The sequence below is a fragment of the Cheilinus undulatus genome, linkage group 15, assembly GCF_018320785.1.
Source record: "Cheilinus undulatus linkage group 15, ASM1832078v1, whole genome shotgun sequence".
Lineage (NCBI taxonomy): Eukaryota > Metazoa > Chordata > Actinopteri > Labriformes > Labridae > Cheilinus > Cheilinus undulatus.
Genome location: NC_054879.1, coordinates 27757588 through 27769861, shown reverse-complemented (window position 1 = coordinate 27769861; position 12274 = coordinate 27757588). Strand labels below are relative to the sequence as shown.

Genomic DNA, 12274 nt, shown 5'->3' with positions numbered 1-12274 from the left:
AAAAAGGTCAGTACAGAGAAAGTTGCTCCCTCTTTATCTGAATTCATTCAATTATAGTGAACACATTAAACTCTTCCTGCACTCTACAGGTTTATAAAAACATTTCAGTCATGTTTGCTTTGTGTCTATGAACATACATTTCTCTTTGTTTTTGATTCCAAAACTTTATATTTATATATATGTACATCCTTTTCAATGTAACACAATCTGATTTTGGTTTTCTGTCATCGCCCTCCTGCTCTGTGCAGGCATCAACCCTCAAAGACAGCCAGACATTTCATGTTTGTGTGAGTGAGCGTGCACTTTATTCTTGGCGGACGACAGGCACAATCGTTGTGTTGTCAGTTGATGAACGACGTGATTCACGTATACTTATGCACACTGAACAATCAGCAAAACAAAGGCACTCTGGGAAGGATTTAGGAAGAGTGTGAGTGATTTTAGGACGTAAGTGTGCGAGTCGGGGCCGTCATCATAAAAGAACTGTAAACTTTGTTGGGAGTCGAGTAATAATCAACTGATTCTGACACCTGTTTGATATCACTGCAGCAAAAATAACAGCTCTAGGCACCTAATTTTGGTAACATCTTCTGTTTAGTTGCAAAAAATTGCAGACAAACTCTAACAAACTGTCAAAGTTGCACAAAAACTTTGGCAATATTTCATTTTTGTAAAACTTACAGCAGTGGTCACCAACCTTTTCCACCTCAAGACCTCCTATGATGGTAACAGTGGTCGCTAGATCTACACACCTAAATTTATTGAGAAAAATCTACTGGTATCTCAGAGTTGTAGTCTTTGGTCTACCAAAGTGTAAAAATGGAAGGAATGAACTATTAATAGGCTTTTATTTTAAATCTCACTCTTACTAAGGGTTTACATCAACATGTTGATACAAACTTAAGGGTTTCTGCATGTAATGAGTAAAATGACTTTGGAAAATTTGCATTTAAAACAAATAGCCTAATTCAAAACAAAATTCTTGAAAATATCAGACTTTTGTAAATGAAACATCTGTATAAGACGTGCATATATCTAGAGTAAAAGATCTACTTGAAATGTATAATCTACAGGTTGGTGACCCCTGATTCAGAGTGTATAGGAGTTTGTTTGCAACATTTGATAGATTCATTCCTCTCCCCTGCACCTGTCTTATAAAAAAGATGCCTTTTTTGACCTTTTCTGTCTATTTTTGATACTGATCATTAAAATAACAGAGATTGCATTGTTTTAAAACACAAGGTATCAAAAAAGTATCATATTATTCAAGATTTGGACAACCTTATAATTGGCGTACACTGTGCAATTTCAAACCAGTTCTATATACGACAGGCACAACCAAAAGATTTTTAATATCTTAGCTGATCTTGAAAATTTCAGGGACCCCACACATGACAGTTAAATACAGATATAACAGTTTTGTTTTGATAAGTTCATAGTTTGCAAAGACTACCAAATCAGCAAGCCACACACTTTCAGATGAACTGACCTACAGTCTACACTCTGAGAACTCCAAATCTTGCATGATCAAACGTGACTTGTGGGCATGTTGAAACACTAGGGTTCGACTGATTATTGGCCTTGCTAAATATTGATGCTCATATTTGGCATTTACCTGATTATTGGTATCTGCATTTTATTTCACTGATAATCAGCCAAAATCAATTAAAAGGTATGGTACTTTGGCTCCATTGCAAGGTGTGTCGTCCCCAATGGCTTTGTTTTTACTCTCTACAGTCTCACGCTATGTCCTGCCAACAACACTTTCTTATCTGACTGGCTTGAGGTCACACAACTATCAGCCAATCAAAACTGAGGCCTGAGCGGCACTGACACAGGGCATGTACAGCATCACTTCCTGTTTCCTGATGCTACTGTGTTGCTCCGTGCTGTTTATCATGTTAACAGAGCTAGTGCTAAATTGTTTATTTTATTAAATTCTTTCACATTTAGTTTAACTTTTGCCACATTAAGTACATTTTGCCACAACAAACATGTATCAGTTCCAAATATTGGTAATAGGTCACATGCTCTACAAATAAGCAGTACCAATATCAGCCTCAATATCAGTCTACCCTTATTAAACACTTGTGTTGTCATCACAAAACAAGAAGTTTCTCCTCCATTTTTTACTTTATACTTCTATCCTTGCCATGGTTGTGTTTGTTGTGCACTTGCTTTCTGATTGGCCTTTGGGCCACTCCACGAAACAATCCTGCACATGCCTGATCTGCTGTCCTCAATGTGTTAATTTTGGCAGCTATTTTTAATCTTAGTCTTTAAATGAAATGCATTTGAGTTTTAGTCACTTTTAATCATTTCTATCCTTTTTAGTTTTAGTCTAGTTTTACACAACGAAAACTCAAAACATTTTGAGTCTAGTTTTCATCCATTAAAAGTCCTCACACTTTAGTCTTTATTTTTAGTCCAAGCATTTATTTTCTTGCCTAAATCTGGTACCAAGTCATGGTAGTGTGTTCTTTGCACCCTGTCAGACCTTGGGTCCCTGCTTTCTACTGCTGAGAGGCAGAATGGTGACAGCTGCATTATTTTTTGACAAATTTACCCACAGTGGAGAAATATCACTGATTTTGAATGTCTGACGAAAACTGAACTACATTTTAGTCTAGTTTTAGTAATCTTGACAAAAACTACACTTACTTTTTGTCAGTTTTAGTCATCACCAATCTATTTTTGTTAGTCTTAGTCTAGTTTCTGTCATGGAAAAAAAGGCTGTTGATGAATAGTTTTAGTCATAGTTTTAGTCGACGAAATTAACACTGATACTTAAGATTCATTTGCTCACTAGAGATGCACCAACTTTGACAATTAGAGCTTATACCAATGTGTCTTTAAAGTGCTTCTTTTAATATGCCAAGATTTTCTCTCATATTTGACCATGAGAACAAGCTGATTTCTATTTATACCACATCATTTGGCCAATGTCTGTTAAAAAGGCTATTATTGAATAATAGCGATTTGCATCATCGGGCTTGTAATGTGCCATCTGATAGCCTGGCATGTCCTGAGGGCTCACTCCATATGAATTGAATTAGGACAGAATGCTAGCAAATGTCAATAAAGTTTCATTTGATAACTCTAACAAAAAATGTGAAAGTAGCGCCAGGGCTTAAAAAGAGCAAGGTTGACAGGTTCTTTGGCATTGGATTCGTGTAGTAATGGAAGTACACGAGAAGAAACTCCAAGGCTCTCTCTTTAAGGGTTTAAACGCCACTATTTTCATGACATGTTCAAGTGGATCTTATAAACACACTTCAACAGCACCAAGCCTTCTTCAGACAGGGGGTCACAAAAATTTTTTAAGATCTATTTGACTGTGCTTTGAAAATAAAGATATTTTAACCATTAGAAGAGAGTGCTAGAATGTTTTTACCTTTGTCATTCTATGATAACTTCAACAGATGGAGGTTAAATTAAAGGCCACATATTTTCCACTTTAAGACAAGTTTATATTGTTCTCAGAGGTCCCTAAAACATGCCTGTGAAGTTTGTTGCAGAAAAAACACTCCAGTATTGGATTCTTGCATGTGTGGGGGGTTGTTCTGATTCTTGGGTTGATTGTGGACAGGCCAGGGGCACATATTTTGGTTGAAAAAGCTTGAAAAAATGTGTTTTGCATAATATGTGACCTTTAACTATCTGTAATGCAGTTGTTTCATATACACTGCTAAAATACAAACATAGACCATACCTCTCATGTTAACTTAGTGGAATGCCCACACACAAGTCACCAGAAAACACAACTACCAGCTAAATCAGAACAAATATTCCCTGTCAGATGTACGTCTGTAGATACAGTCACCTAATCTGATCATTCATCCAGTCAGGAGCAGCTGATCAAGCCATGATTGGCTGTTATGGCCCCCTGTAAACTGCACAAAAAATGAAAATTAGGTTAAAATTCAGCCAGTCTTCATAACAACTCTTATGACTCAAGAATTGGGTCAAAATCAGCTTGAAATTGACAAGTGTACGCCCAACTTTAGCTTACGTTTCTTCAAACTTGTGAATGAAAAGTGTTTAATTTTTGAAACATGGTGGCCCCTCTAATACTTTCAAAAACAAAATATCCTACTTGGAAAATCTTTAACTTTCGTCATCTTTTTAAGCTCATGTTGCTCTATTCGTGTTGTATGTGCATGTGCGTGCGCTCTGGCCGCCTCCAGGTAAACCAGACGGCGGTGGCAGCAGTAGAGCGGGCGTGAATGAACAGGTCGCCACACACGAGCTGCTGCTCTGGCTCGCGTCATCATGATGGTCAGTGCTTTGTTGTTCTAGTCAACAATCATCCAGTCTGCTATGCAGTTCAGTCATCTTTAAGTCTCTCAATCATGCTGGAGGGCGGGGCCAACAGGTGGGGGAAACAGAACTAGAAACCAGAGGAGGAAAAACATTCAGGTGTGAGAACAGTTCCCCCGCAGGTGGGATGTGGTGAAAAGTTCCTCCGAGGCTTCGAGCTGTCTCTTCTTCTACCCAGAGTTCTTAGGGGCTGAAGCTGGGGGTCGTCTTTGATTGGTTGCACTTCAAAACGATGATCTGAGGCGGCTTCGGTTTTCCAGTGGTTATTTCACGCAGAGCAGGCCGCCAACATTGGCCACAAACTCCTCTAGGCTTTTAAGGAAAGCAACCTTCTGTTTGCGGTCCATGGTGGGCGGCGTGCTGCTGGCTGTCAGTTTGTTGAAAGCATCTGCGAGCCGCTGGTAGATGACGGCGTCTCTCTGCGATGATAGAAGGGTCTCCACCAGCTCTGAATACTCCGCCTGAAGGAGAGGATGGACAGGATAACAGACTGTCAACTTACAGTGTGTTAGAAGCAGACCACGGACTGGATCCATGTCTGTGACAACATCTACTGGTGTTAAACAGAATTTGCAGTACTAACAATGTTGTAATCATAGTCCTCTAGAAGGCACTGACACATTTAACTGTAAAACTGTGTCTGAACTACACATGATGCAAGTGTCACCAATGAAATTAGGTCGATAACATGTCCAAATTTAGTGTTCCAATAGCTCAGGAACACTACAGTGGGACATTTTTCCCCTATTGCTCTGCCGCTTGCATTGAGAGGGAAGAGGAACAAGAAGAGAGGGAGATTACAAAGCACCAAAAATATTAGAAAGCAGTATTTCCCTGATTTTTTTTTCCTCACTCAAGAGAGCTTGTTACCTTGTTTTACAAAGTGAAGGTAATTGTGCATTGAAATGATTTAAATGTTATGCTCTGATTTGTGTCAACACAGACTTCTAATCTCAAAGCTGTCAACACTCGTCCATACAAAATGCCACACTACTGTTTCTCTTCATTCAAAATAAAAGTTCTAGATGTGCTATTTACAAGGAGAGCCTGAAATCTTCAAGCAGAGAATTAAAATTCTAACAGGTGCAGCCTATGCAGCAAGCATGCAGTGCTGTGCAATGCAACGCAAAGTGCAATGTTTGCCATTCACATGCTGTGAGGACACAGCGCAATATGTCATTGTAACACCAAGAATAAAAAATAAATAAAGGTAAATAATACGCTACAAAAAGGAATGCGCACATACATCCATACATTTTATATCACCCACTTTCCTTGTGATATGAGAAAAAATCTGTTGTTTGCTCATTAATTGTCAGTACAAAAAAAAAAAAAAATTTTTTTTTTTTTAAGATTTATTTTTGGCCTTTTTGCCTTGATTTGATAGGACAGTGGATAGAGTTGGAAACAGGGGAGAGAGCGGGGAGAGACATGCAGGAAATAGTGCCACGGGCCGGATTCAAACCCGGGTCGCCTGCGTATATGGCATGCGCCTTAACCACTCGACTACTGGCGCGCCCAAAAAAAAAATAAAAAATAAAAAAAAAAAAAAATTTTTTTTTACAGTATTGTTAAAGTCTGCCCCAAAATAATGGCATAGAGAGCTGCATTCTTTGTGGGGGAGGCAGGTGGTCCAAAAGTTTAAGAGATAATGCCCTCAGGGGCTTTATCGTGCCCTGTAGGAGAACAAACCGTTATTTCAAACTCTTCATTCCTTGTGCCATTAGACTATTAAACCTTGATAGTAGTCTCATGGATTAAAAGTTTGTATTATTTTGTTTTCTTTTTTTAGTGTTTTACCACATAGTGGTTTAAACTATTCTTATGCTGGCGGTTCTTTCATACATTCTATGAATGTAGGCTTATAATGTAATCTGTAATAGACCTTGGTGCATCTTATTTGCTTTTGTCTGCTGCTGTTCTTAAATGTGCATTTTAATCTTGCTTGTTCCTGGTGTGTCACTCTTCAAAGGAGCAACGAGGGGGGTCAATGTCCAAGTGAGCATCTCTGTCAATGTACTGATTATTTATTTATATACTGTCTCTGAGATTTCCTGTTTGCTGTTGTTTGTAAATACATGTATGGTCTGGGTAGACTGCAAAAACGGAATTGCCCTTTGAGATAAATAAAGTCGTCTGAATCTGAATAATTTTGTTATGTCAAGATAATCACTGGCTTTCTTATGTTAAGAGTTTATTTCTTGAGATCTTGAGAAAACCATTGAAATGAAAAGGAAAACCAGCAATATTATTCTAAAAAAGTCAAGATCTCAAGAGAAATAACCTGAAGTTACTTAGTAACATAGCCAAGTCATTAAAAAAGAAAAAAAAAAGTATAGATGCACTCTCTTTGAGGTAATGGTTAAGTACATGATTAAGTAAATAAACAATAATAATGTTTTGTAACATCGCTGATGTACATGAAAAACGTGCTCTAAATTTACTCTAAACAAACACCAACATGCACTGTTATTATGACAGTAAAAATATATGACTTAAACATGTTTTTTTGTAATGTTTAAGCACTTTTATTTATATATCTTTAGCTCGGCTCTAGTTACCTGTTATAATGTGGATCAGCCGACAGAGGGTGTTACATGCTGTGTAAAAATGCCTCCTGTTGTTTTACAACAACTATATTAACACAACTCTCAACTACAACTCAAATTAATCAAAAGTAAGTGAATTTTATAACCTATTCACCTTCAGATCATGGATGATTAGTCATAATTAAAGAGGGTCACTAAAAAGGGCAGCTTCTCTCCCAAAGATATCTGAAATGTTAAATTTGTTAGTAATAAGATAATTTTAATTTTCCAAAGTAAGAAAAAAAAGAAGACAGACAGACCCATGACAACACACTGGATCCAGATAAACCAGGGTCTCTGTGAGCTGATATATTTACTCTCAGGCTTTGTTATAGCTTATTTAAACAAACAAACAAATAAAATAAATAAATAAGAAATTAGGTTGAATAATAAAGTAGGTAACTTAAATCAAAAGGAGTAACAATTTTGTCAAATTTTGTTCCTGCAGAGTTTGCACTCTTTCTCAAGACATTTAATTTTTCAGGGCTTCCAAAAAAAGAAAAAAAAAAAAAAATTGATATCCCGGTATATTTTTGCTACATTATATATATCACTATATTTTGAAATGGCCTCTCAGCAGCTGTATTTATTTCAGCCCCAAATGACACTAGTTTGGTGATTAAAATAGACTGTTCTATTGGATTTTTAACAAAATTGTATGCAGAGAGTAAAAATCAATATAAAGTCAAATTTAGCAGTTTTATTTTGAAATGGACTTTACTCAATCTTTAACTGATAAATCAAAAATACATAAATCATGAAATACTTGGTCGTTTACAGTGTATGGAAAGTCCTGAAATGTCTTCTGTGTTATGTTTACTATTGCTGATTGTAAAATGATTATTTCCCTCATTAAGGGTGAAGCAAACCTACACAAAGCTCACCAATCCTGCATGCAGCCAGAGGCCAAAACCCTGCAGTCTAGTCCTCCATTCAGGCACAGCTGTGACTACATTAGTCCGTTATCTGTGCCGATGAATGCTGGACCAGTTTCTGAGAAGTTCATGACATGAGAGCGTCTTTAGACCTTATTCAAGAAACGCTCCTGTGTGATCATGGGGAAAAAAGCTTGTCTGGAGGCGGGAACATTTTAACTACGTGTTGTCGGTGTTTTGAACTGTGAAGCCTGATTTATGCTTCTGCGTTGTGTCCACGGTGTGCTGTCGTGGACCATTTGAAGTTCTGCATCGAGGGAACGCATCGCTCTGCAATTCACCGCCATGACGCTAGGGGGGTGTGGCTGGGTGTGTGTGTGTGTGTGTGTGTGTGTGTGTATGTGTATGTGTGGTTTCAGAGGGGTCACATCCGAGCGGCTGTGTTGTTCTCCGCTGAACTGGATGAAGTCTGTTTTTAATAAAAGAGTGGATGCTTGGTTTAGTCTATGTGTGTGATTACAACCAGTAGTCGTTATTACGTGTTGTTTGCACATAAGAGAGAATAAAGCAACAGGTGCTGATCTGGATCATCATTCACCCATCTCTGTTATATTTCCATGGTTGATATCAACATGATAAATGAGCAAACTTTGGTGTTTAAAGTGAGGTTTCAGTGGTGAGCAAGTGAGGTGGAAGCATCAGGAACTGTTTTGAATAATCAGTCACCTTGGACACATACCAAATTTTGCAGAAAGTTGAGCCTGTTATGAAAAAAAAACGGGAAAAAAATGACAATTTCGGCATCCGTGTGCGGACATGATTAGAACAACATGAAACAGGCTCATTGTGCAAAGGCCTCAACACTCTGCATGCCGACCTGTGTACTGAAACACCTGCAGGCTGCAGCAGCCTCTCTGTGCGCTGTCAGCACGGAGACTGACGCGCTTTCATTAATCTACGATGTTGACATCAGTAAGAGAGCCCACTGGCTACAAGATTTTTAATAGATTAAATAACCTCCTTGATAGTCCATGTGTGCAAAATGGAAAAGGTCTATGCATCTGTCTGCGTGTGCGCGCTGAAATGCAGGCTCATCTTCACCATCCCAGCCCGTCAAAATGATGGACAGCCTTCAAAATCCTCTGTCATCCTTCAAAAAAATCTGTAAATGACAGAGGTGTCTAAGGCTGAGATAAGTTTCCGTAGTGGTGGAGAAGTGGATCACATTTGTCTGCGTCTTCTCTCTGACGTGTACGACTCTGGCAGGGAGTTTTCAGGAAAATGTTCGCACCCAGGCAAATCTTGTATTCTGGGTTAAATGTTTTTATGAGATTTAAAATCCTGGCTTTTCAACAACACTGGGCTCATGTCATTAGTGATGTGTTGTGTTACTGCCGCCGTTATCTCGGAGTCATCTCGCTGCGTATTTTAACGAATACCGCGTAAGTTAGACCTCCTCTTTTTCAAAGTTGAACGGCTGCTAAACGCTGCAGATCCAGCGCTGTTTCTTGTTGTCCGTCTTAAGAGGCATCTAACTGGCTGCTAACTCGCCACGCTGCTCTGTTCACCTTCTACTCCCTTGCTTCTCTCGCCGCTGATATATTAAAAAAAAAACCCGGCTGCATTCTGGATGGTTGGAGGAGAGACAGCTCTCTGCTGTGAGAAATGCGTTCAGGGACAATGGGAGAAGCGAAACCGCAGCGAGAAATGCACCCTGGCGGCTCAAAACTTCTTCATAATTTATACTTGGATATTCACGATATAGTCATTTTAACGACACGCTACATTCACGGAGCGAGGGTGAACAGGTAGTGCCAAAATCTATTTGTGGTGGGCCTAATTTATTTGTGGCAGTAGGCCACAAATAAATGAATGTATGTGAAACACTGGTGTATTATGTTCTCACCTGATGCAGGCACACAAGTGTGTAAAGAGCTTCTCCTGCCGCCACTGTCATCTCTGTGTTGTGTTTTTGCAGGACCAGCATGTCAAACACCAACTGGAAGGAAAGCGCAAGGTAACTAAGAGTTCAAATTAAATGAACAGTGTCTTTAGAGAACAGTTCCATATTTGGGCAAACAGGCATTTTATCTGTCAGATATACATGATATGATACCTCATTGCCTTTGCAGTAATTATAAAGCTGAAGAGCTTACCTTGAGAAAGTGACGAGTGGCGATGAAGAGAGGCGTATCTTTCTCCTGGTTTTTAGCGCACTGCTCGGCCAGCGGAGACAAAGCCTCCAAACACAGCTGGCTGATCTCTGAACTCATCCTGAACAAACACGATAAGGACAAACTAAAACTTCATAATAATCAGCTTTTTATTCAGTGTAAGGGGTTCTGGGACAGCTGCACTACCACAGTTTAATCAGAAGGCAACACTTCTGCAACCACATTTGGAGATATTTAAAATGTCAAATGTTTGCAATATAACAGTGAGAAACCAGCTTTTTGCTGCAAATCTCGCCACTTGATAAACTTTAGGACTTAAAGCCAGTCCAAAAACAAGAGATGTATGATAAGTATGGAGTAAATAGTACTGTTAAAGATGCTTTACTTCAGAGGCAGCTTAAAGGAATGATAAAGGTTTGAGATTCCTTTTTATTAGTATTCTTGCAAAATCAATGTACTGGTAGTCACACATAAAGAATACTTATTCAATGTTTAACTGAGGGAAATAAAAGTTTGCTTTTACTGGGAAAAAAAATCCCATCAGAACAAAGTATTAAATGTTCTCTGAGCAAGCAGTAACAGAATAAAGAATAACGGGTTTAAATCTAATTTATAAATCAAGGATACGAGGTCATTCCCAGCTCCAGTGAGAACATGAGGCTTTTGAAGAGGTCTTCAGGCAGCTGTGGGATTTTTTCTGGAAAGATCTCACAGATGAAGGTGATGAGCTTGTAGTACTGGTTACAAAGAGATGGAAACTGAAAGAAAGACAAAAACAAGAGCCAGAAGATGAACTCTAAGAAACACTGCACCTGATCATAACAGCTCCAGACTGATGAGAGATTAAAAGGAGGAAATACCTTGAGCAGATCCTGAGACATTAGAGGAAGAACGATGTTGACTCCGTAGAGAACAACATCTGCTGCCGATACCGTCCGATTTGTTGCTGGTGTTCCCTGGTCCTGGTTTCTAAAGACCTCGTCTTCAAAACAAACAACATGAACAACAGTAAGAGAGATATTCTCTTCTTCAATATGTTGATATTTCTCTTATTCATTGACATTTGAGAATTAAAACTTCCAGCAAGCTCACCGGTGTCGCTGAAGTCGATGAACTCTTTGGAGAGCAGGTTTGTGAGCAGCTCCATGATGAGCAGCAGGTCCTGGTACTGGTCCTCCTCGGCTGTAGCATCACCCCTTTTCCGGCTCTGGTTGTTTTTAGAGTAAACCTGCAGCAGCGTCAGACACGCCTCATACAGCTTCATAGACTTTGTCTGGATGAAGAGAAGGTACATCAGTGTTTGTTAACGCTGAGCAAAAAAGACTTTGTAGACTTCTTAAAAAAACTTTTGTATTGAGTTTTTCTGACAAATTTGTGGATTAATTATCTTCAAGATATTACAATTTTTGTAACATATAATGTTTATTTTTTTAACTCAAAATGACAGGACAAATTTAAACTCATAAAAATGTTTTCTGATAGGTCATGTCTTCCAGCTACTTTATTGTTTACCTCAAGCCTTTGATATTTTCTCCTCAAACAAGGACAAAACACTTTAATGTCTTAAAACTGTGAGGCCAGACAAATGTTTTTGTAATATCAACTGATGATTTAACATAAAATAAGTTCCTAACAAATAAATGAAGTCCTTTAAGTTAAACTATTCTTACATAATGCAATGGCAAAAAAGGAGCAAGAAAGGGATCAGAGCCAAACTGAGTCAAAATGCAAGCAGAACTTGTGTGAGAAACACTGATCAGTAATGCTCCAACAGTATTTTCATGTTTCTTACAGTTACGTGTCGAACAGCAACTACAAAGGAAACCTGAAAAGGAAGACCTGCTTCACATTTTTAACAATAATGTATACTTAGTAGGTAAAACAGACAAATTTCAAAGTAGTTTTAAAGCTGGGTCACTCACCTCTCCTAGGTAGCAGATCTGCTTATGGGCCACTTCCACAAAAACCTCGATGATGAGGTTGATTGTCTCTGGTGTGTTGCTGTAAACCTGAGAGACAAAGGAAAAATTTTCAGTGAAAAACAATTTTCATACAGATATTTAACACTACATATCTATTTTCTAAACAATTAAAAAATTAGATTATTTTGAACTTTAAGAACAGATGTGCCTGCTATTTTATGCTTTAAATGCTGACAACACTGGTAAATCATGTAATTCAAAGTGACAATATGTAGGATTTTGGCTGGATTTGCTTTGGTGCCCATTGAAGGTCTCTCAGTTTTACTGTACTATTCTCTTTTTTATGAGCTTAACCTGCCACAGTTTACTTCAGTCCCAGCCATTTAGTCAAATGT

At 38.4% G+C, this 12274-nt stretch overlaps 1 protein-coding gene across 1 annotated transcript in view; it reads right to left on the bottom strand.

Annotated features, from left to right (window-relative positions):
• Window positions 1-2672: 2672 nt before the first annotated feature.
• xpo4 (exportin 4) overlaps window positions 2673-12274 on the bottom strand; it is an 86421-nt gene continuing 76819 nt past the window's right edge. The window contains exons 18-24 of the mRNA XM_041807354.1: window positions 11880-11966; window positions 11050-11230; window positions 10818-10939; window positions 10585-10715; window positions 9940-10057; window positions 9690-9782; window positions 2673-4781 (exon numbers count right to left, since the gene is read on the bottom strand). Of these exons, the coding sequence (XP_041663288.1) occupies window positions 4584-4781; window positions 9690-9782; window positions 9940-10057; window positions 10585-10715; window positions 10818-10939; window positions 11050-11230; window positions 11880-11966 (930 nt within the window). The 3' untranslated portion in view covers window positions 2673-4583. The remainder of the gene's footprint in view (window positions 4782-9689; window positions 9783-9939; window positions 10058-10584; window positions 10716-10817; window positions 10940-11049; window positions 11231-11879; window positions 11967-12274) is intronic.